The sequence below is a fragment of the Heliangelus exortis genome, chromosome 6 (genome assembly GCF_036169615.1).
Source record: "Heliangelus exortis chromosome 6, bHelExo1.hap1, whole genome shotgun sequence".
Lineage (NCBI taxonomy): Eukaryota > Metazoa > Chordata > Aves > Apodiformes > Trochilidae > Heliangelus > Heliangelus exortis.
Window position 1 is genome coordinate 20,411,528 of NC_092427.1, and position 26,223 is coordinate 20,437,750.

The 26,223-nt window shown below is 40.7% G+C and overlaps 1 protein-coding gene across 3 annotated transcripts in view; it reads left to right on the top strand.

The window, feature by feature from the left end:
- Positions 1 to 26,223, top strand: part of IQCA1 (IQ motif containing with AAA domain 1) — a 108,369-nt gene that overhangs the window by 37,794 nt on the left and 44,352 nt on the right. For all 3 annotated transcript variants that reach the window (XM_071747084.1, XM_071747082.1, XM_071747083.1), the window contains 2 exons: positions 16,619 to 16,703; positions 23,862 to 23,978. In XM_071747084.1, coding sequence (XP_071603185.1) covers positions 16,619 to 16,703; positions 23,862 to 23,978 — 202 coding nt within the window. The remainder of the gene's footprint in view (positions 1 to 16,618; positions 16,704 to 23,861; positions 23,979 to 26,223) is intronic.

Here is a 26,223-nt window from a genome sequence, read left to right on the forward strand (position 1 = left end):
TTGCAGGAGGCAGGGGCACCTCTGGAAGCTTCCGTGCAGTGGCAGAAGTTTCCTAATTTAGGGCATGCTTAAAATTTATGTGTGTGCTGACATTAATGGAGGTGGCCTGATGGCTTTTGGGGGGATCAGCCAGAAGCCCCTGGATTCATACATTACTCATACTTGGTGTTGGTGAAACACAGATAAATCTTGGTGGTGGGTATCTGAAAGAGTAAGACCAGCTGAACCCTGGTGTCACTCCTCCAGAGACACATTGATAACATCACTGGTTCTGCTTTCTAAGTCACCACAAAGTCTGAAGGATGGTGCCCTTCCAGTTTTGTAAGATTTACACTTCAGTGTATGATTGCTGCATATATGCACTGATTAAAATCACATGTCAAGGATAGTTACTTTTGCTCACTGAACTATCAAAAATTTGAACTAATTAAGGAAAAAAAAAAAGAAGATTCTTAAAATATCTCAGGTACTAATCAAGATTCCTAAGGAGTTTTCAACATAACAAGTCATCCTCATGAACTATGATTTGATCACCAAGTGCACCAACACTGCACAGCTCTTTACCAGGTTTCCAAACACTACTATTCCATTCCAGATAGACAAACAGATATCTTTAATAACAGTGGTGTTTGTGATCTTCCCAGAATGATCTCCCTTTCCTATATAGTTTGCTTACTGACTTCCTGTTACTGAAAAGAGGGTCAGGTCCTGATACTATTTAAAAATAGCTACGTCCTTATTCTAAGCAGACTCCTATCAACTTCTAAGTGGGTTCATGAAATCAGAAAATGTTGTTTCTTTCTGAGCAAGTTTCTCAAATCAAGGCTAAGGCTCTCCAAGCAATTCACCATCAGTATAAAATCAGGAGAAACCATTTCAGAACCATGGCACTTGAGCTGAAAAGCTCAGTCCTAGCCTTTTGCCCTTTCTTCAGCATCTTGCAGGAGCACTCAGAACTGCAAGGATCTGAAAGCACATTCATCTGTTCATCAGATGTGATTTGCACTGCCCAACTCTTGCCATGCTTGCATATAAATTATTCTTTAGCAACATTAACAGCTCGCTTAGATCTGGGCAGTCACATAGTGAACCCATAATATGTTTTTTCTTCAGACTGGTCTCTCCTCCTCCACTTTTCTCCTCAACCTGCTTACTTCTAAATCAGTTTTTTCCAGAAAGACTTCACATTTTCTGTACCCCATTCTAGTTCCCAGTTTCAGTCTCTACAGTCAACTTGGAACATTCTGATGACTGTCGACCAAAGGCAAAATTATCAAGGGCTTATCTGCTCAGGCAGTGGAGGTAGGTAGGTTTTTTACAGGGACAGCAAAACAATTTCTGTTCCAAAGGATGAGATGAATCTCCTTGTTCTACATCTTGGGAGAAAAATGATGGGTCCAATTAGACATTTTCATTTATTTAGCATAAGAAAAATTAGGGCTTTAACTAGCCTCCATCTTGAAAAAACCTGAATCATTTGAACCAGTATTTTCAGATCTCTACACAGTAAGTTGAATGCTCAAAATCTAAACTTTCAGTCCAAATGGTTAATAGCTTGACAAACCCATGATCATCTGTGAAACTGATTTTTGTAAATTGTGTCAGGCAGTGAAACTGGGAAAGTGCTAAAACCAGAACTGGAAAATGTTTATAGGTGTTTGGGTGCTGTCAGTGCCTGCCCAGTGTACTGCAGAGTGCACAGGTATTCATGTGAGACAAGAGCTGGGATAAAATTAATCATCACAGATAGAATGAAAAAGGGACAAGAGTAGGCAGATACTCAGGCACACATGAGAGAGACACCTGAAAATAAGGCACTGATGACAGAGGAAGCAGGTTTAACAGCACCTTTGCCCCCCAGTGCTACCAGTGACTGACCTTTCTGAATCCCTTTTTTGGTGCATTATTATTCCAAACGTTGTATAAGTATCCAGAGCCTCTCAATTAGTGACCAAATTCCTGTGAGGTAGGGAGTGCAGTGTGGAGACAGCCATAGGTGTAGCTCTGCACATACAAAGAGGATGCCTCTTTATTCCTATTCTCTCATTCCTAAGAGCACAGCTTAACTTAGGAGTAAAATGGCTGCAATGAGGAAGACCAAAGCAACAGCCTCAGTGCACATATTTAATGTACAGCTGCTGCTTAGCAAGGAAGAGTTCAAGACCTGAACCAGAGTCTTAGGACAAGGGCAAGGTGATCTTTGTCCTTCCACTTCTAGCCCCATTCTTACACCATGCCCCTCCTGAGCACTGTTCTACAGGATTCATTTTTTGCTTCATTTGTTTTCTGATTTGTAGCACTACAGAAGCAACACAGGCCATTACAACAAATCTAGGTCAGATTCTCTTCTCTACCTTGCTCAAATGGTTGAAAGTGACCCACAAATACCCACAGTCCACTGACCTTGAGTCTAAACCTCCCACTTAGCATTAAATCTCCTAAAAATATTCACTCCCTTACATGTCTAGAATTCTGGAATCAGTAAGGTAAATAACATTAATCTAAGTTGGTCCCATTTGCAAACAAGAAATGTAACTCAGTTCATTTTCCTAAAGCACTTATACTCATCTATAGTAATACTTAGGAATTAAAAGCATGAAAATGCTGAGTGTGACTGGCATAATGCAACAAACCACTCGCTGATATTCTCAAGGACACTTCCCAGACATTGGATTTATTTGTTGTCATAGATACTCACACAGACACAAACATCAGTTACATTCAGGGACTCACACTTGCCAGCAGCAATAATACAGCTCTATATGTTTTAACGGCTGCACTGGGCTTTTTTGTCAGGAAAATGCTGCAGTAGTGGGCCCTGTTGAATGGATAGGTTAGCTTGCAGTTCTCCCATCCTGCCTTTTCTTTATTCTTCTCTTAGGCAGAGTGTCCTAAAGCAGCAGACAGGATTTCTGAAGGCAGGAACAGACAAATGGGGTGTTTAATGCTGATAACTGTGGCCTGACTTTCACCTTAGAGCTGGTTTCTGTTTCAGTAATCCAGCTAGATACCTACTGTGCTTGGCCCAGAGGGGTCTGCTTTATCATCTGATCTATTCTTGGCTTGACCAGCACAGCACAGCCTTAATCACTGGGAAAGGAAGAAGGGAATGAAACCCAAGGGGAAAACTAAGAGAGCCAGCCTAGCTATTTTTTCATACCACTGTGTCAGGGCGAGGTATCTTCTCCCTCAAGTTAATACAGAGCAGGTGGAAGAACTGATTTTCCCACTTTCCCATTTCCAACAGCAAAGTGACTGAAGATGCACTGGGATACAGAACAAGAAACAGGCAGAGGAAAAAGAAGTCCCACTGGTGCATGGTGGATGGAGAGGCACTTGAAGCACGAGTTGCTGGCAGAGGAGAGGTGTTTGAGGGATACTGTGGGAACAGAAAGACTAAGGAAAACCTTAGAAGTAAGGAGTACAAAAATGAACACAGGCACAGAGCAGTGGCTCCCAACCTACAGCCCTTGCTCCACAGTACAATCTCTTTGGAGAAGCAGGTAGAGGCATGGAAAATATTTTTTTGGCCTTGGCTCTGTAGAGTGCGAAGAAGAAAGGAGACAAGTGGGGAAAGAAGAAATTTGGCATGAACTGACACAAGCAGAGCAAAGGGTTACAGAAATAGGCACAGGGAGCTGGAAAGGAAGAACCAGAAAAGGTTCTGAAAAGGCTGAAAGAAGCATATAACTGGAAAAACCCCCAAACCTATAAGTTACCAATTTGAAAACCAGGAACAATTAGAACCAAAGACGAATAGAAAATACTGTCTTCAATGCAAAGAGAAAAGAGCAGTCCCAAAACCTGTGTGCCAGCAAGCAAGCTCAGATGGATTGATAAAAAAAAGGCTTGATTGTCAGGAAGTCAGATTTGACTATGGAGAGGATGAAGGCATGCAAGTTATGCCTGGGAATGTGGCTGAGAATGGCAGCCTGTTATTCTTTCTCACAAGAAAAGAGGGATATATTTAATTCTAAAATACGGTTGTTTCACTGTTTGCATTTGCACTGGTTTGTTTGGGGGTTTCTTTGAGTTTATATACTAAGGATTGGAGCAGCAGAGCATCTGATGGAATATAAGGCTGATTCAGGGCACTGTGTCTTCATGGGGGAGGTGGGTCTCCTCTGGACATGTTCAATGAACTCTGTGCCCTTCTTTACATTGGGGACTCCAGAACAGGACACAGCACTCCAGGTGGGGTCTCACAAGAGCACAGGGGGAGAATGCCCTCCCTTCACCAAATTTCTGTGCTTCTTTTGATGCAGCCCAGGACACTGGTGGCTTCCTGGGCTGCAAGCACACATTGATGGCTCGTGTTAAACTTCTGGTCCACCACCACCCCCGAGTCCTTCTCCTCAGGGATTTCCTTAATCCTTTCTCCTCCCATCCTGTATTCATGCATTGGGTTGCTTTGACCCCATTGAAGAACCTTGCACTTGACCTTGAACTTCATGCAGTTTGCAGTTTGCACAAGCCCACTTCTTGAGCCTGTCCAGGTCCCTCTGGGTGCCATCCCTTCCCTCCAGTGTGTTGACTTCACCACACGCACCTTGCTGAGGGTGCATTCAGTTCCACCCATTCAATTCTATTGTCCATGTCACTGACAAAGATGTTAAACAGCACTTCCTTCTCTGTCAGAAAGGGGGAAAGAGTGGATGACAGGTGGAACCCATCAGCGCCCTTGCCAGCAGACCAGGTTTATCAAAATGAGCCTTATGGTCTAGGTAGCCCAAGCCTTTTGGCACTACTCCTTAAACCATTTTTTGACCTTTCCAATTGTGTCTGCCCTTTCCTGCCCTTTTCCTTTAACTGGGAGGATTGATGAGATCACTACCTGTGCTCCCAAGTCCTTCCTTCCTCGTTGCTCCCAGCAGTTTATAATCCATATAGTTTTCATGTTACTCCTATCTATATCATCAGTGCCCACATGAAATAGTAAGGTGAGTCAAAGCATTCTTCTTTTTTCTTGAGAGCACCAGACTACCCTTTTACCCTTTTGTTAGGTGAGCCGTGTGCTGAATGGTTTGGTAAGGACCTAAGTAAAATCTTCCTCATGCAAAGTCAGCATCAAATTTGGTCTATCCCAATCCTATACTTGGACTGAAGCTCATCTTAATCCTGACAAAGTTTGAAAATAGTATCTCTATAGACAGAATAAGAACTTGCCTTCAAGCTGAGTCTCACTCACTCCTTCCAAAATCAATGTGTTTCAGTTTTGTTGAGAATTTCAGCAAGGTAGGGATTAATCAGACTCTTGTCAAGAGGGCTGATTTTTTTATGGCTTTGAAGCCATGCTGCATTTCAGTCCTGTGCAGATACAACAGAAAATCTGATTATTTATAGTAATTTACTTTTAAAACACCGAGCCATTAGCATCACAAAATAGCTACGTTTTGTCTGCTGTGTCAGGCATCTTTAAATTGTGCAAGAGCAGTATTAAGAGTTATCATCCTAGGCTCAATAAGAAACATTTAACAGTGCATGCATATGAGGAGGGTTCTCTTTAGCCACTACTTGTTCAAAAAAATTATATTGGCACAGTACTGTTCAGTATGATACCATACCAAATAAAACATTGTTTCACTTGGGCAAAGAGCACAGAATTATAAAAGAGCTGGTTTAGTATTTACTGACATATTTATGTATTACCAGGAACTGCAATACCCTTCACTAAAATCTACTCAAATACTCCCCTCTCTCCTCTTAGTGTGTTTTGCTGATGGAGTAATCCTTTGGTGGCTTGGAAAGAAAGTTTACTCTTGTTTTGTATTCCCCATAATGCAGGGAGACTGGCTCTTCCTTGTAGATTTTTCTGGAGAGCATCTAATACACCAAACATTTTTGAGCAAGACTTTAAGTTAATGACTATAGTCTGTAGCTGCAGGATTCCTCAAATTATTCCAAGTCAAAATACTATTGCTCCAAGGGAGCAAATTCCAGGGCTGGAGCTCTGCCATCTTTCGTATTGCCTACATGTGCTTCCCATTATTAACTCAGCTCTCATAGCTGCTACAGAGGAGGTAACACTATGCCCACCCAAAATATGACTTCACCTTCAGCCTCTTATGGAAAAATTATGTGTAATGCATGGTTTTCTTTACGTATTGCAAGGCTTGCAATTGCAGGGGATCTGGGAACTTGTGGGAGCAAAGGTGGGAGCAGCTGATGGTTCCCTTTCCCACATAAGTGCCTACATTTCACTCCTGCCCAAACCTAATCTTTACATTCTTTGCCCAGAGGAACTCTGCTCTCCTGTAAGGCCATTCCAGACAACTGATTCTCTATACAGTCCTGTGAAGCAATACATTTAGATCTCCAGTACTGAAAAAAACACAAAGGAGCCCCAAGATTTAGCAAGTAAGTCAACCTGACCTTCAAATCTCAGCCTTCAGATCACACGTCCCATCCCCCCTTACCTGTTAATGCCCCTTTGGTAGAAGGAAATTACAGATGTTTGGGGACTTAGCTTCTACCTAGAGAGGGTTGTGGGTCTAGCTCCAAATTCCCACAGGGCATCCCCATGCCTGTCCCTGGGTTCCCCAGGTAGGTATCTGCCACTTCTGCCATATTGCCAGCAATTCTCTGCAGCACTGACTCCCCCTACCAAAAAGCTGCTCACAAAGCACATTATTAAGCCTTCATATTTAAAAAAAAACAAACCTACATTTTGTGCTTGTAATTGTGCTTATAATTTGAGTGCATTTAAGTGAGTAGCATGTGGGGAAGAAATCAGCCATTTAGAGAGGCAATGCTAAAGTCCTGTAGAAGGCATTCAATTCTTTATCAGTCTAGAGTTGTCCGAATTGTCAGCCAGTTAAGCAAGACTATAGAATATGTGCAAGAGATATGTACCAAACAGGTACAGAAATGCACTCCAATTTCTCTTTCACAAAACTAAAAGGTGAGGGTTAATGAACTTGGCATCTCAAGGCATTAATGTGTTTCTTACACTACAGAGATGACTGGGTTTTCCAGTTAATATTGCTGATAAATGCATGGTGCTAATACCAGCCTGAGCTACTTGAACTCATCTGGAGTGTTTCTCCTTGTCTTTTCTCACACTTTTATAAATTGCCACAAAAAAAAAAATATTCTAGGTTATTTTTCCTGCTCGTGAGCTATTTGGTTATTAGCATTGACCAGGCATCTGCAAGCATCTCTAACTTTATATGCAGATTCTCTGAACTATTCTCCAATATCAGTCTCAGTTTTTTCTTAGTTTTACATTCTGTGCACCTGATTGTGATTTATGAAAATTGGCATAGGCCAATTGGGATGAACATTGAGAAATCAAGCACTGCGACTGCTTTCATATGCATGAAATTTCCACAGATTTATTACTAAATAGTTCATTTAAACACTCATGCAAACCATAGGGAACCAGATCTCTTGAAGGGAATAAGCATGTGAGGAGCAGTGAAACAGCAGCGTATTTGCTTACCACCTGGAAAAGTTAGGAACATATTTTGTACCATTTTCAGCTTCTCATTCCTCACTGAAGTTTTTCTTCTATGTCACAGGTGCTTTACCATGCTTGCATCAGGTAGGCTGTATTGTTTTAATCACCAACACAAAAGGCATGGTATTACTCTTACATGCCATGCTGTATTTATTCTAGTATTTAAATAAGGTTATACCAAAGCATAAAGATTCTCTGTTCATTTTCAGGCTCTTAGTTCCCAATTTTCCAGACAGATGTAAAGGGTGCATGTGCTGTGTAGTACATGCAGAGAGTTTGATGTGCTTCAGGTGCATTGAATTTATTATTCGTGCCCACAACTCCCCATCCAGCATTGAGCAATAGGGGCAGGGATAGCACAGTCCTTGCAGAGAGTTTTTAATCAGTTAATACCCTTGAAATACTTGGAGTACCTTTCACAGTCAGGTGGTGACAGAAGAAATGCAGCATATGCAACACCATTTCAGAACAAGGAGGAGGGCAAAGTCCTGAGAGTGCTGACACAGAGCTTGGGTGCAAATGGAACTTTTCCAGGTGGGCAGCCTGTCCAGAGCACCACTTCTTAACCCTACCCAAAGCATTATCTTCAGGTCAAAATTCTGCCCTGATGGGCCATAGTAAAACAATTCAAAGTATCCATGACCAGTTTGCAGCCTTCTCTCCCTTCCATGGGGATGGCATTTTGTTTTGCTAACATCTTGACTTCTGAGAAGCAAAAGTGATTGCTTAAACTTCTCATAAACAAATAGAGTATGACAAAATGCTCTTTATGAGTGGTTTCACTCCAAATCCCAAAGAAACTTGTGATGTTGGAGTGCAAGGTATTTCTTTTGGCTGGCCTTGCTACAAAAATTGCATGCTTTATTTTCCTCTTTACAGGATTCATATTGTGTTAATAAAGTACTGTTGATTCCCTCTGGCTGACTCTGCAGGAAAGTTATTATCACAAAACTTCTAGTCTGAGTTAAAGTAATCTTACTTAAAACTGGCCATAATTTTTTCAGTCTCTTAAATTTAATACTAAGCACAGGAAATGCTGCCAATTTGAGTCAAGCTTCAGCATTCCATGAAGGCAGAATAAGCTAACCAAAGGTAAAGAATCTAGTAAATGCAAAGAGAATTTGACCTGGTGTTTATTTGAGCCAGCTTCTGTATTGTTGACCTGGCTCTAAAGAGGATGGAAAGAGAAGAAAACACAAGGAGATGAGGTTTTAATGAGAGTTGCATGATCCAGAGTACTCACTCCTCCATCAGCCAAGTCAGCTGTGGTGCTGAGCCCTGAGGGCAGTTCTTCCTCCACAGCAAGGATGCCTCTAACCACTCTCCTTACAAGCAGCTTGACAGGATCACATTCCTCAAAAGGCTGTAGAGCATCAGCAAAAAGCTGGAAATAAACCTGAGGACAATCTGACTGCAGCCCTTGGCCTTTAGAGACAGCCTTTGCAGCAACAGAGCCTGCTTCACAGGTTCAGTAAACCTGAGATGCTCATAGAATCATGGAGTAGAATAATATTAGTTGGAAAAGGCCTTTAGGATCTTCAAGTCCAACTGTTAACCCAGCACTGCCAAGTCCACCACTAAATCACATCCCGTGATGAACAAATCCATAAGAAAAGCACAGACACTTAAAAGAAATGCAGACCTAGGAAACAAAACATGGGTGCAGTGTTAGATGTCAGGATCTGTTTCTAGCTTTTAGAGAAACAAAAAGGCAGGGTCTCTGGTTCCCTCAGGCCTGTTTCTGAGAAGCAAGATTACCCCAGCACAAGTACACAGAGTCAGTTTGATTCATTCCTCCCACCCAGGGCAGGTACTGGTAAGCCTGGCAAGGCCAACAACAAATATCCTACAGCCTGGAGTCTGCTGTGTGATACCTGGACATGCCCTGCTCCTTCTTTACTAGCAGTTCCCTCCAAGGGCAGTGATGGGACATTCAGGTGCCCTCAGGTCCACCAGGAGATTCTTTCACTGCAGAGAGCCCAAGTTAATTCAGATTTGAGCTCTGAGAAAATGTTTTGCAATCTTTACTTAGGGATAGAGAGGGACATGCAAGATAAAAAGTATCAGATCATTTTCTAAGTGTTGATATATCAACTTTGTTTCCAATGTTTCTCTTTTTTTGAAAAAAAATTAAGCTAGTATTGGAACTGTAAAATAAACCTTTTTGTTTCTCCTGAGTGTTATTCATGCCCATATTGCCTTTTATTCCTATTAAAAAACCTAGCAGTAGTTTGCAGTGCTACCAATGTCTCCAATTAATTTCAAGGAGAAAACCTACTATTTTTAACCAGGAATATTTTTTGTCAAAATGTTAAAGTAAAAACAGGTGAAAAAATCCTTTTCCCATGTAGTTTTCAGCAGGAGGCAGGTAACTAGGAGTCCTGGCAGAGGAGGCTCATGCCCAAGCTGTGTGAAGGGGAACAGAAATTTCCTTTTTTCCAGTACACTCAATAACTTGCTATCCTTTAAAAAAAAAAACAGGAGGATCCTTGAAAAGGTAAAATAGTTTGATGACAAGGCAGAACAGATTATTTCCCTGTAAGAACTCAACAAGCTTAAGAACAACTGTACTGGGTCAGCCAAAGGTCTACCTTTCCTGCCTAATAATGCTACATGTCATAAAACTATCAGAGAGAATTACCACATCCTACATTTAGGTCTGCCCCCTCCAAGTTCTGCCGTTTCAGATCTAAGACAGGCACCACTGGATACCCCAAAGACCACCTATTGTTTCTAATTATGGTAGTTACTGTAATAAAGGATATCATCTTTCCCTCCAAACCCTTCACACTCATTCCTCCATGGGAGTGTTTCTTCTTGCACAGTGTTGGTCTCGCAACACTTGATCTGAAACTTTTGAAGTTGAATATTTATCCAGAACAATGAAGTTTCCAATCCTCCAAACACTTCTCCCTACAACTCACTCCACTGAATTAATTCCATGCATCACAATCACATATACAAGCAAACACTTAAAGCATGAGGACCTTAGATAAAACATAAGTTGTAATATACCCATGTCCAAAGCCATTAAAGATGACAAGAAGCCTATGGAAATGACTGTTGCTTTATAAGCAATTCTGTATTTGCAGAGCTTATTTCTTCTGGAAGTGATTTTCAAAGAGCTAAAGAAATCACATGCACCAAAGGAAAGAAAATGCCACAGCAAAGTCACCTAAAATAAACCAACACTGCTTTTTAAGTAGTTTGAGAGAACCCATATCATGTGGGATTACAGAAACAGGCAAGAACTACAATAGAATAAGGGGTTTATTTTTTTAAAATGCTTCCCCCTACCTTTTGTTTTTGTTCCTTTTCTGGGCAGAACACTCTGCTGTCCCTGCCTAGAGCCTACAGACATCATTCATGCCTTTTCTTCTGCACACAGCACACATCCGTTCTTACTCTGAAAAGAGTTAAACCCACTTTTTCCCCCACATAACAATTTTTTTTTCCTGACAAGGCCTTTTATGCAATTAGCTAGAGAACTCAGGGCCAAAAAGAAAGAATAACACATTTAAAATCATGCCAGAGAACAGAGTAGGCAGTAACTTGTTGAGTCTATTACCAGACAAAATGTTTAAATTCTTGGACTGTTCTTATAAATCAACAGCCATATTTTGCCTTAACTATAACCATCCTTGAGCTATGTGGAAGAGAGAAAACACTTAAGAAGTGGTGATGCCCCTGAAATGAGTAGGGGAGGAAGCAGCAGATGAGATGAGCACAGTGTAGAGTCATCACCCAGACAAGGAATTTATTTTCTAGGTCAGACTCAAGGTGCTGCAGCAGACAGGACTGAGCAGAGACCAGCAGAGACTGTCAGGCCAAGTCTGGTGGTAATTTGGAGATGTTAAAGAAGCATTCAAACCTAGTTAAACCCTAAACATTTGTGTGCTTTGTGTGTTAAAACAGAAATTGAGCCCAGCATAGCCTTAACTCTCTGCTACATGATTGTTGACAAAAGGGTTTGAATTTCAGACCATAATAGATCATTCGGTTTCAATTATGCTTGAAAGATTTAAATTAGTGTAAAAGACATATGTTTGGAAGAGGGAAGAGGAGTAATAGTGAACCAGAAAAGAAAATATAACCTGAGAAACAGTGCAGGAACCTCATCGGATCCTTCTCTTTTTAAACCAGGAGTGGAAGATCATCTCTTTCCTCTCCTCCATCTATGTACTTCCCCCTACTCTTCTGACTGAGCTGCTTTGATTCAGATTTAGGGCCCCCATTCATTCCACTTAGATGGATTTTCTGTAAAGCTGTGCTATGCTCCCCTGGACAGGATTTCACTGCTTTCCAGAGAAGTAATGGATTTCTCACATCCCAGAGTTTCCAAGGGTCCTGTCTCTGCCATTCAGCAGCGTCCTCTGCAGCACAGAAACTTTTAGCAGTTTGGCTGAAACAGTGGCTCTGGCCCAAAGATCATTTGCCTGCTGTGAACTCAGTTTGATTTGCAGCAGCACAAGCAAGCTCCTAAACACAAATTCCTGTTCAGTGGCCTGTGAGTACACCCTGAGGAACAGGTCACCCACCAGAACCATCCTCAGCTCCTTGCCCACAGCTGGGTGTGCAGCAGGATCTGGGGTCCCTTAGGCTGTTCCTAAGGTGTGATTCAGTTTGCCTCACAAGGTGGAGGTTCCTGCACAGACTTCTTCTAGGTTTTTTCTTCCCTTAAGTCTTTCTTTATTTGCTCGTGTGCAGCCACCAAGTCTCATCCTACCAAGCTGCCATACTTTTTTCCAAATTTTGTTTGTTCATTTAGGCAAAGAGTTTTACTAGAACTGCATATTCTCCTTATGAAATCTGATGGTTGCATTAGAATTTGCTTCTGCTTTTGCTTTGTTTAACAGGTTGTTACCACTCCCAGTGAAGCAATCATGTTGAAAGTAAAAGTTGCTTCTTCCAGTTCTGGCATTTGCACATTTTTATAGATGCTGGAAAAGCACCACTGTGTATTTTTCTTCCCTTCAAATGCTGAGACAGTAATAAGTAACAGATTCATTGAGTTTTGACTTGCCTTGGAACAAGGTGTGGCTGACATGCATCACATCTCTCAAATATATTACACACCTCAATACTGTTCTTATCAAGAGCTTAAGCTCACCTCATCAAAATTTAAAAAGATTTGCAGTCTTTCCTAACCACCAGTTTAGTTTTTCCATAGTGCTTTCTTTTCAGTGACATGCAAGAGCAAGCATCAGGCATCAGGGTGTGTGAACTTGGTGGTTAAGCTGTCAGCTAGACAGAGTGACTGATGTGCAAAGAAAGTATCAAGGTACTATGAATATCAAAAATATATACTGGGAAGAATAGAAGAAATGCAGACAAAGTAAGAGAGAGCAACCTAAAACAACAGTGTAGAATTCCCACCCAGTGATCTCTAATGAGCTAAAGACTTGTTGACTGGAAGTCAATGGTGACTTCAGAAGTTACAAAACTCAACTTTTTGCAACTCAACTTTTGGAGTCAACGAACAATCCAAGTGAGGAATGATGCTTTTCTACTCTCCAGTTCCATGTTCAGCCCTGTTGCTGACAGTGGGAACCTCTGCAGTTCCATCATCTTATCTAGGTCTGGGTTTAGAACATAGTTGTCCCTGGTGTCACACAGGTGAAAACATAAAGGATTTCCACCACAAAGCTCTCCTCCACGTTTCCAGCGAAACAAAAGAGCATGGTTCAAAATGGGGGAAGGTTTTTGCATCATCTAGATTATTTTTCTTTCAACATAATTGCCTTAGAACTGACTCTAATCATGAATACTTCATTGTTTCTAGGAAGTTTCAAAAGGGGAAGGAAGTTTAAAATGATTTCAACAATTATTGTAAAGCAAACTCAAAATCATTTGTCCTGGTTTGGGCCAGTATAAAGGTGATTTTCTGTCTTGTACTTTTGCTTTCAGCTAAGTCTCTTGTAAGTAGTTGCACTTGCTGAAATTAACAGCAAGTTTCTCAGACAGCATCTGCTTCTAGGACTTGATGTTTATAGTTACAGCTAGAGACTGATGTGCAGAACCAAGGCCACTGCTCGGCTCTGAGGAACATTTTGCCCTCCAGGAGAGAGGGAGTAAAAAGGTCCCACCTGCAGCCTCCTTTGGGGAGGACCGGACAAGATAGATGCCAGAATTGACCAAACAGAGTATCCCATCCCATACATGTCATCCTGAGTATAAATTTGAGGGATCACGAGGATCAAACCCCTTCCTTTCCTTCCTGCTTCCCTTTCTTTGCCAATTCCCTGTTTTGCATCCTGAGAGGATTCCATCCATTCCTCTGCCTGTGGTCCTGATCCATGCCAGCCCATATCTGTGTGTTCCTGCCTCCAGCTCCCAACTCCAGGAGTCCAGCCTGGACTTTCCCAGGGCTGCCCTGCAGCCTCGATGGTGACGTGAGAGTTATTGGGGGTGAGGGGGGAGGAACGTGGTAACAATTTTCCTGTATATTTGTATATATTTAGTAATTTTTCCTATTTATCATTACTGTTTCATTAAAGCTGTGTAGTTTAGTTTCCGACCCGTAAGTCTCTCTCCCTTATTCTCTCTCCTTTCTTTATCAGGGAGGAGAGGGAGATTAATAGAGAGCATCTGTTTTTTGGTTTAATTGCCAGGCCAGTGTTAAACCATGACATCATTCAACATTTTTGGAAGATCCTCCTGATTCAAGAGCTGTTCACTGTTCAACATAGGACATTCCTGATGGGAGCCATAGATGACATGTAGCTTATGTGATGGAACAAATATACAGGGCTGACTGTTTGTGGGGTGCATCCTGGCTGCTCATTTTGTCCTGAGGTTTTGTCATTATCAACAACTGTAAAACAAGCTGATACTATAATATTTAGGTCCAGTTGAATCCAAATTATCATCTTATGACAAATGCATGAGACACTCCATTGTGATGGTTCCAAGTAGGATGCTGCCAAAAAGTGAATAGAGAATGAAAAAAAGAGATTCATTACACTTAAAATGACCAGCAAGATCAATGACTGCATTTTTCTGTGCAGATTTACAGGTGAAATAAATCCCTGGTTTAACCTCTCTACTCAGAGAGTTTCAAAAGAGAAGAATTTGTCTACAAGGGCCATACATGTTCATGATTTCCAAGCTTTACAAGACTGAAGTTGTGGTCATTTAAATCTAGCAGAGAAACAGGAAAACCCACAAGAGCTGGGACAGAGAAATGAGAATTAAGAATACTGTTCCCTGACCATATCAGAAAGCAACTGATATGCTGAACAGCAGTACACAGGAAAGGATGAAGTCTAAAAAGAAAAAAAAACAGATGTCCCAGAAGAATTAGCACAACTGAAATGTGTGGTAGGTGTCTGTTCTCAGGGTCACTGGTGACCATAGGTACAGCATCACCCTCAGCTGAAGACCCAGTCTTCAGACAGCTGACTGGTTAGTAAATGGTCAACACTTTTCTTCCACTTGAGTAAAAAATTGGCAGTTACTTCTTTTTATCTCAAGTTATTTTTCAACGTCAGCATTTGCTGGAGCTGCTACAAAAAGACAAGATGAACCACGTCATCCCAAAAAGCTGCACCAGCTGTGAGCAGAATCACCCAAAACACAAATTATAAACAAATTGACACTCACTTTCAGAGTTGAGAATTTGATGCAATATCTACAGCACTCACATCACACATCCCCAAGGGGTAAATATTTCTGTCTCCAAGAGCTGAAAATGATGTAAGAGTAAAAAAGCCAACACAAACACCAGATGTAACTCTAAAATATTGAACACTGGTACCAAATTCAATGGTTGGTGAACTCCAAACTGATTCTTTATGTTCAGTATACATTGCCTTTCCTTCCAACTGGCATTAGTAAAGTAGCAACAGCCTTAATATCTCTGTGGTCCTTAAAGTTCCCCTGTGATACAGACTGTTGTGTTCTTAATATCAGATTTTTTAAAATTTGTTGCTGTGAGCCAGATTTATAGTAGCATTTAAAACAGGATTACATTTAGCATAAAGTTGAGCTATTTTCTGTCTCTTTGTAAAAAATTAAATTAAATTAGATAGATGATGCAGTTTTTTGAGGCCAAATTCCCTTTCTAACCAGATTTTTAGGAAAAAATACACTGACAGTGATACCCCTTTGTTCTTGCAGACTGGTTTCTGGGAATACAATGACCAAAGCTTTGCATCTGTTTGCATATAGAACCAGTGCTTACTGGACATACAAGTCAGAACTTAGCATCACAGATCAGTGTTTGTTTATTCTTTCATAATTGGTATTACATTAATGCATTCATTAATACCAGCTAGGGATCCAAACACTGCACATGTACTATAGGAACATAACAGATGATCTGTTCCAAAGAACTCTGTTTAAAATTGGGTCTGCTGCTTAGGAAAGTCCCTTCAGATACCAGTTGTTTTAAAAAAATTAAAGCAATTTTTATGAATCACAATGACCTTTCTGAGCTATTTTCTTCTCAAGGGTAATTTCATTTAGAGGATACATTAATATTCTCTTTCAAAGTAGCACAATGATTTTTCTGAATTGTAAGAATTTTCTCTGTAACAGAATATAATTCTGGTATTACCAAAGAAACAAAAAGTCCTACTGCTATAATCCAGAAAACTACAAAACTGAAAGAAGAGAAGCATTCTTATCCATAAAAATGTCCTTCTGATTATGATTTTTATTTGTAGCTGGTAATCTCTTGGAGAAGTCTGGAAGCACCCTATCTTATCCATGCCATCCATGAAGCCTTAACTTATTGCCCCCTCCCCAGCTTCCATCACCTCTGATGATGCAAGTACAATTGAAATTTTTAAGGGTGAGATCCTCACATGAAAATACAGTCTGGAATTTGTAAATCAAAAGCTGATTTAAACAAATTTATTTTTTTTTAAGTTAGATGTTGAATCTATAGTTATAAACATAAGTCTCTCAGTGGTGACATGATGTGCAATTCAAAGAAATTCCCTGATAACTTGTAATGTTTGGTGGGCCACGGGGCAAGAGACATGGGTTAGTAACTGGTTTAATGAATTTACTGAAGAAGCCACTGCCCCAGGAGGGAATACAGCACTCTGGTTTTGAATAAGAGGTGAGATTAACTTCTCCCCAGTTAATATCTTTGTCAACTGGGATTAAAATTGTGGATTTTAATTCCTTTTCCATCTTTTGTTCTTCACACAGGCATATCATAGGCAGGTTTCCTGACTATCCTACTGAAAAGGCAGGAGGTTCAATGGCTCTTTTTACAGACAAAACTCCAGAGCAGGTACTGTCACTCCTCTAATGTAAAAGGTAATGGGACTGGGGGAGGAATCTCCACAAAATGCATCTGTTTATTTAAGGTTTTTTTCATAGCAATGGCCTCAAGTACTCCAGGAACCTCATTGTTAAAAAAAGCTTTTTGCTGCAAGTTAAAGGGTTGTTTTCTTCCAAGGTAAACCACAAAACTCACCAAAATCCATTCCCTTTCATGATGTACAGCCACTTAGCTATGGAAGAAGGTGCTCAGGCATGCAAGTCACCCAAAAAGAAACATCTGAAGTAGTTAAGAGAAATGACCAGAGCTACAAAGAGTTCCTTTCCTCTTGCAAAATCCATGTAGTTAGGCTGGTGCTAGCTACTAGTAGAGATATATAATGAAGAGTTGAAAGAGTGTTGGTTTAAAACAGGCATTCACCAAAGCTACCTCAGGGGGGGAAATGGGTTCCAGTGTGTTCACATTCCCTATCAGCAGTCTAGCAATAATTTCTTAGTTTAAGCAGGAAGAGTTTCTTCTGGGGGCAGACTTGTGCCTTGATTTACTGCCAAGGATCCATTAAGCAAGCTCAAACAAGGGGCACATTCAAGTGAAGGAAGTATCTTAGTTTATGTTATGTATTCTTATCACGAACTCAGATGTTTGGTCTGGTAAAATCCCTCTTCTGATTTCTCTGGCTAATAGAAGTGACTGATTATCTCTTCCTCTGATCAAATGGGTGTCACCCAGAGAAAGACCAGTTGAAGCAGTGAAGGCAGTGGATGGCACTCAGAGCCATTTCCACCCTCCACAATGATCCTGGCAGGATGATGAGCCTGTTGAGGGAAGTTATAAACAGGAAGCCCTGCACACAGGAGCAGGATATGAGTGAACCAGGCATGGTGGCTTGTAGTGGGCCAGGAAAACTGAACTGTCAGAAGCTGATCTCTGTGGTCCTTAAAGCTCCCCTGTGATACAGACTGTTGTGTTCATCAGCTGCCTTCAACTGGTTGTCTAACACATAGATGTTAAAGTGTTATTTTAGATTCTGTCCTTTCTGAAGGCGTAGGGAAAAGCCTGGGGCATGCTAGCAGCATCTGTGTGGTCTGAGAAGATGTAAATACAGCATAAAACACAATATTCTGATCCTCGGTTACTTTGCTTATGAAACTATGCAAGGAAGCAGCTTCAAACAGCTCTCTATGCCTTGTTAAAACTGAGCTCAGGATATATTCCTGATTTTATCCAAGTTCAGAGTACACTAAGGCCAACCCCAGAAGCCTCATTAGCTAAGTCACTCTGGTGTTCAGTCCCAGACAGAGGGAAGGAGTCAGTAAAGTTTTCAGCTTCTAAAGTAGAAGCACATGCTGGAGTCAAGAGGGCTTTGTTAACTGCTCTGAGCAGCAGGGAAGCCACCCAGCAAGCATGGCTTAGTGCTGAAGGAGGCTTCAGGGGACTTCAGGCTAATTAGACCTGCTACCAACAAGGATAAGCACAATTCAGTGAGAAAACACTACAAGAAATTGTACTGAGCAAAACTGGATACAGTAGATTACTCTGGAGAAATATATTCTTCCTGTCCTACTTCCAGCTTTGAATTCTCAACTTCAGTTATTTTCCTGCATAAAAAAACTGAAGGAAGTAAGAAGTGTGGAGAGATTTTTTTACCACCTGTTTTTTCCTGCATAAAATAATACCAGCAAGTATTTTCCCAGCAAATTTTCACTAGCAATTACCTGATCTGCAAATATTTTTGGGCCTGTTTTTTCTCTCTTCTTAGCCAGCACAACCAAAAGCAGAATATGTATCACCTTAAAAGATACCCAGAATGCAGTTGGCAAAAGAAAGTTCAGTACATTCACAATTTTACCTGAACGTCAGACAAGTAAAACTTTTTTTTTTTTTCCAACTGAGTCAGCTGCCTATTAAAAACCCCTCAGGCAACTGGTTTTGTTCCACATTGGAACTGGGCAACATAGTAAATGAAATACTGGTCCCATTAACATTAGTGGGAATTTTGTCCTTGACTTCAGGGGAAACAAGATTTCACTTGGTGTATATATTAGCTTCTGTGAATGGGTTGGTTACTCCCAAGTTGAACTCTATGGAAAATCAGGACTGAACTGTATTTAAAAAGCAAACATTTTATAAGACTTAGGTAAAGACGCTTTGAGGAAAATAAAATACAAATTAATCACTTCATGAACCATTGCTGCATTATTATACATTCTGTATTTCTTTATCCTTTGACAACTCTGACCTTACTTTACTTTGTAATATGGCTGTCCCTCAGCACAAACTGCTTTCATGACATTTTACAAATACCTTTCAAAAAGATATGCCAAAGAGTTCCCAAAGCAAACTACTTAGTGGTTTAGTCAGAAAAATATGTACTGTCTCTTGACTGAATAGAAGCTTTTCTCTATATACTTTTCAAGAAAAATGTAAAGTCCTGAGACACCGGTGTTATCTCCCTGCATCTGTTCCAGGGGTCTGCCTCTAATATTTTTGCATGTTTTTCTCCAAAGATAATCATAAGATGTGGCAATTTTCAGCTTTGCCCTTATACTGCTGCCAACAAAATTATGATCTCTTCCTGTAGTTCATTAAGTCTCATCACCATAAAAATAAGCCAAGAGAGTTGCTGTTTAGCAGACACATTCCCTGTCTCCCAATTTCCCCTCATTAAGTCACTTATCAGGAGATAAGCTGCTTGCTTACCAGGAGTTTGGTTGTACATTCAATTTCTGCGAGGAGGACAAAGGAATTTCCACAATGCTGTAATTACAATATCTGATGCAGCAGCATCTAGAAAAGGGGCAAAAAATAGTATGTTAGCTGCTGTGCAGAGATAGGCTCCTGATCCTTGCTTGGCACTCTGTGCAATAATATTCTGCTGCATTCATTACTACCAACAGCTGAAGGTCCCCATTAATCCCAGTAATCACTTTGGTTGTGAATGGCAGTGCAAGAGATCCCCAGTAGTTAATATTTAATTAATATCCCTGACTATTTCCAGGTAGGGACAGTAAAATAAAGTACTACAACATTCAGACACACACACACATCCAGTCCCTCATGTGTAATATCTTACTGACTTTTACCAAACGAATAAAGACAAATAACTTTAAAGTGTCAGAGAAGGATTCATGAGGCTGTGTGGACTTGTACTTTCTAGTATCCATAATTTTGCAAATGTACTTTTATCTTGACAGCAAATATACCAACTGTGTTTTTCAGTAATAGAAGGAGATGCTTACAGTTACTCTCACCTTTATTTCCTCTGTTCCACATTATTCTGGATGCTCCTTTTAGAATTTATCAGGCTGGATTTTCACAAGTGTTAGACACACAGTTCCATCATCTGGATCTGGGTACTTCAAAGCCTTAAAATATTCCAATTATTTCAGTTTAACCATACGGGAAGACAAAAATGGTGCTCAGTTTCATAAGCTGCAGAAAAGGCAAATGTGTTCTCCTCCAGACAACAATTCACTGCCATGAAGCCATTCAGTGGCTGCTCCAGCAGCTCTCCACTGCCTAGGGATATGAACTCTGAGGTCAGTAGTCTTGGTTGTGTGCCTAAAGCCAGGCACTGTCAACAACTCCTTTTCACATCTACCATCTACTTTCCCTACCATCTACTTTACCAAGCAAATAGAACAGATTTTTCATAAATCCATTCACTGGAAACTGACATTTTGAAGTGTTTGCCAGAAAAACAAAACAAGGTAAGTGAATTTAACTGCTTGGGTAGTGTCTGCTAGATGTGAAAAAGAGAAGAGCATAAGTCATGCATAAGTCATGGACAGTCATAGACAAACATGACTGTTAAAGCCAACTGTAAGATTTTGCAAGATCCCATATTTTGAATTCATTTCTGCAAGAAGCAAATCACCGGGGGGGGCTTTAAAAGCTTAAGCTTTGCTTGCAGGTGCACACCCAAAAGTAAACAGTACTAAGAAGCTAAAAGCTACACAATCAGAGTTGCCTTTGAAAAGGAATGAATGCAGAACACTGGCTCTCAGCTAGCTCAGTGGGACGGAGTCCCAGGCCCACCATGATGAAAATACCATCTCCAACTGACAAAAAATATCACCTTACAGAAATAATCAGCTTATGGAAAGAGTTGTAATTAAATGTCCTCAAGCTAAGGGGGCAGGATAGGGGGAAGCATGTTCATAGCACACTGCATGTTGGGTTCAAAGGATGCAAACATGCAGTCTGATGTTTGGCATGTTACTGTGGGATAGGGGTTGGCACCTCAGACCATCTCAAAAAAAAGGTTTTTTCTTGAACAATTTTTCTTTTTTTTCTTTTGTCTTAGACTCCAAAATAGCTTCTTCCTGTAGAGTTAATAGTCAAAGAAAGCATTTTCTCTCCAGAAGCACTAGGTATGTGCATACAAAGTGTTTCTGTTCAAACTGATTTTAGATGCAGAATTTCAAAACTGTGAGGCTGGGTCTTACCCATTGCAGCTGGAGATCCAGAACTCCCAAACATATTCTATCCCTCCATTTCATTTATGCCCACAACATGAATAAAGACAAGAAGCTCAAGTAAGGTCTTCTCTCGAGGGATGAGGGAAGGTCTTATTTTCAAGGAGGAGTATTTATCCCAAGCATCAGCTTGCCTGAGCCAACACAAAGATTTCAACAGCTGAGGAACATAGAACATGAGTGATTCCTGCTTGCAGCTGTGGGTTTGCAGGTGCTGAGATGTTTCCCAAAGAAGGGGATTTGCACTGCAAGAGTTTAGAAAAACACTCAAACTGATGTATGAATAGGAAAGTCAATTAGACTTTCATGGGATATTGGTTTAGAGAAAAATGTCTTTTCAGCCTCAGAAGAAAACATTACCGGGAAAGAGTCATGACTAGCATGATAGGAGTCCTACAGCAAAACTAGAAAGAAGGAGAATAAAATTCATCTGTTCTTCCTGATGCACATGCTGTTCCCTGTAGTAAAAGTTCTCATAAGTATTTTCAGCATAGTTTCCAAAAGAGGAAACCTAGTAAAGAAAAAGGGCGGTCTAAAATAATTTAAGCAGTCTAAAATAATTTAAGAAGACATGTTTTTATTTCTACTATGAAGTTTTCATCAGGGGAAAAACTTCATTAGTAGCTGTAGGGGAAATTACTCTGTACAGAGGAATACAAACCATCAGTCCTCTGCAGTTATGGAGCTGCCTAGAGCAGAGGTGAAAGCAGAGCTGGAGAAGCTGCACCAGTGGGGGATAGAGGAGATCTGACACAGAAAAGAAAAAATTATATTTGTTCTGTCATTCTCTTTTGGGCAGCAGAGCTCCACTTCAGCTAAGTCAGGCTCTGCAGGGGGATGGCATTGCCAGCTGCATGGCCTCAGAGCATTGCACCAAAACTCCTTGGCATCTCAGACTACATACATGTTACCAAGGCATCCAGGAAAGAGACTGTCCAGGTGTTATTTGTGTGTCCTCAACCTCTGCCTGAAGTCACTGTGCATGTTTCTAGGCTTGGCTTCCTGCATTATTATGTTTCACTCGGTGCTCAGTGCAAGCACCATTTTTCTGTTACCTATAGGGCCTCTTAGTTGCAAAGCCTTGCACCATAGCTCATACTGCACTTCTGAAAATAGCAAACAAACTGCTATTTCTTCCTACCTTACAAAACTGATGAAAGCAGGACAGAAGGGTAAGGACAGTTCAACAATTCAGTCCTGTTAGAGGAGGTTTGTGAGGAACTTGATATAACCCCTTTCAGTATCATTCAACTGCAGAAAAACATGACAGTAAGTCATTCCAATCAGAGTCTGCATATACTTAAAATCTCATCAGTAGAACTCACAAATACTGCTTAAAATAAACCCCTTTTGTCAATCACATGTGTGCTTTCAGGTGTCCTGTGGGATAAAGCCACCCCTGAGATGCTGAAAGTGGTTGCAGCTACCCTTTGGTAGGCAGTCAGGGTGGAGGTGGCCAGGGGAGCTTTCTAGCAGGGTAGTAGCATCAATAAGGGAGACACTTTGAGTAGCTCTGTTGAATTTGGATACAGCAGGCCTTCTGGGACACTAAAAACCTATTTTGAACTCCACTCAATCTGTTCATCTATTCTAGGGAATGAAATGCTTCACTGCTTATCAGCACAAGATATGACTGAACAGTGCTTGGGGTTTAAATTACCATATTTAATTAAATGTAGGATACTGAAATGCTTGGGGAAATCTACTAATGAAATTTCACTGGCTGCAAAGTATAGCCCTTGTCACTGTCTCCCTTCCACTGTCCAAGCTTCAATGCATTAAAAGACAGTCTTTAGAAAACAAATATTTTTACTGTTACAGGAAATATGTCTTACAACAGCATTTTTTAATTTTCTACTCTTTCATGGTATTGCCTATATTAATGATCAATTTATAAACTTCAATGGCCACAGATTTTCTGATTTACACTTACCAGTAGATAATCTTACAAAAGAAGACAATGGAAGGCACCTGGGAGCAAGAGATTGGTAGAAGCAGCAAATTTCACCCTCTGCCTTTTCAGATAGTAAGGTACAAATGGCCAGGAACTAAAATTATGGAAAATTATGTTGCTGTACCCAGTTATCAGCTGCTAGTGCCTTGCAGGGATAACGATGCCAGGCGATCCATGTATAGCTGTCAGAATTTGTCACAATATCTCTGTCCAATCTCCCTCACTAGAGCAATTTTATTCTTTAGCCACATATTGAAATTAGACACACCTCAGGGCAATCTCTCAATATCAATCTCTATAAAATCAAGCTGCCTTAGAAACACTAGGACAAATTCATAATCTGAGTCCAAGTCCAGAGGGTAAACTTGAAGTTGTGTGTCATTAGGATGTTGTGCTTCTGGGTGTGCTTCAGGAACTGGTCTTACTCCCTAAAAGCCCTCACAGTTTGGGACCTCTTTTTCCAATGACACATTGGGATAGTCAACACCCATATTAAAGTTTGCAGGTGGGAGAGCCCTCAGCATAAATGAAAAGGATTTCTCTGTACTGGTCAGCCACTGTGGAGCTCAGAGAGCTATGAAGCAATGTATTAGATACCAAGTTTCCCCAGTACTGGAAAGCTGAAAGCAAGGCAGATAAAATACACAACAGCTCATGGATGCTATAGCACATGTCTAACACCTTGCATAAGAAAGTATTTGACCAGCTCTTCACTTTTCTTTCTGTTTCTTTCAGGTCTCTGCAGAACTGGCTGACTTACAAGAGAAGGCGTTGCAGAAAAAAGACGCAGGGAAGGAAAAACAGAAAGAAAAAGCCTCACAGAAAAATGGAAAGAAAGGAAAACTTTCCGAAGTAAGTCCAGCTTATTCAGCCATGTGTGGGCAGAGGCTAATAATTTTCATTAGAGTGGTCACTGAGGCTTCAGGCTTAGGTTCAGAAGACAGACAGTGGCCAGACCCATTCAGGCTTTCAGTTACCTTGATGATTCTGGGGAAGGAATTTTAGATCTCATATTTCAGGAACGACCACTTGCATGGCCATGACTCTTCCATGGGAAGGGCTGATGTAGGTGCAGGCTGCCAGAGGTGGAAATGGAGAGAAAAATACACTTTGTGGCTTTGACATTGTTGCCAAGTGCATGCACCTTTCAAAGCACTGTTGCTTATTTTTTGTGCAAAATCCCAAAATGGTACCCAGCCATCTAACCAAGTACTTGCACTGTTAGGGTTGGGTACAGAGAAGTTAAATACTCCCACCCCTTCACACAAGAGTTAGGATACAAGTACTTTAGACTCAGTCAGAAGCCCGTGTCAGAGCTTGCAGGCATTTCAAACTAATTCATAGGTGCAGTTCTGTATAGGCCAGCTGTGGGGGTTGTACTGCAAGCCAGTATTTTGTCAGTCTAAATAGCAGTCACCCATTTTCAGTCCACATTCTGAGAGTATGAAATGTCTTTTGCTTAATGTCACAGTGGACACCACTTAACGTGATATACTCCCTAAAATCTTTGTTATATGATTTCACCGTTGGAATGCTTCCAAATTATTTCAGGAGCAACTTTATTGAGGAAAACACCTGTGAAAAAGACCAAAGGACATCTTCAAAAGCAATCTATGCAACAAACAATTAAGGGGTTTGCTTAAAGCAGCAACTTTTGTTTCTCATTTACTTCAGTGTATAAACAAGGTCGAAACAATATTTTTCTTTAATAAGGGTCATTAAATCTCTCATCAAGTATGTGGAGTTTTCTGGGGCAAGCCTTACTCTTTACTGCAAGTTTAGCACAAAAAAAAAAAGGTTAGGACAAAAGTCCTAGCCCTAAAACCATATAACAAAAAGATGATTTCTTGGACAACAACCATTAATCTAGCCAAAGCTCTCAGAACAGAGAGCCAGGAACCTGAACTACTGGAATTTCTATCTAGTTAGGAGGTAGATACCTAATAGTTACAACTTGTAACTTAAATATGCTTTGTTTTCAACCAGCAAAGATGCTATTTGGGTCATATGAAACAAAGTTCAGGTTTTATGTAGTGTTGTTTTTCACTCTGTAAATCAAGTTGTACAGCAGGCAACCTCCTTAAATGTGTTTTCCAAGCTCTTTAAGCCTGACCTTGCATTGCCAGCTAGGAAGGGTAATGGCTGTTCCTGAGCAGCCAGGCAGTTTTTTAACTTGCAGTCACAAACATCTTCAGGAAGTGACAGTGTTGCAGGGTGACATTATCACAGCATTAATGAAGGTGTAAAGCTGCAAGCAGTGGAAGGTGATTACTGGTACCACATCATTCTATCTTGGTGCAGAGACATCCTGGGGCAGTAACAGAAGGGAAAGAGTAATGTCTGAAGACTCAAGACAAGTAATACTGGTACAAAGTGGTGGTTTGCTCTTCTTAAAACTTCTGGTGACTTGTACTAGTGCCAAGTTCAGCTGTGTGGGATCATTTCATAGTATCAGCACATACATAAATCAGCATATGCAGTGCAGGACTTGATGGAAGAGATCAAATAAAATTACATGTACAAAGGCAATAGTTTAGAAAAGTTTACACAATTATAGAATTTAAAGACCACTGTCATTCACAAATACCAAAACCTGTATCATTTCAGTACAGTTCCTTTGGGGAACATTCACCAGGGTGTCCTCTGATGGTTTTGCCCTTGTCCTCACTCCTTCCAAACTCAAAACAACCCCAATCATTCCTCTTGCCTCAAACAGGGAATAGAAAAAGCTGTTCCAGACACTTCAGTCTAAATCATAGTGAGACATTAATGCTCAGGCATGCTGAAAATGCTAAACCCAACCCAAACTTCTGAAACTGGATAGCAACTCACTCATCTGCTTAAAAAGCTGACTCACAGAATGCATTTGATTCCTTGTTGGTTTTGCACATTTCACTAGGTAAGAATCAACAATAGCAAAAGTTAATCTCGGCCCCCTCACAGCCTCTGCAAGGTTGTTTTGAAATGGGGTTAAATACCAATATAGAGCTCTTGGGCTTTATAACTTGGTGTTCTCATCTCTTCAGCCATCACAAGTCCTGCCAAGTAAAATTCTGAGCCATTATTACCAGGTTGTCTACAGTTCATTGAGAAAGAA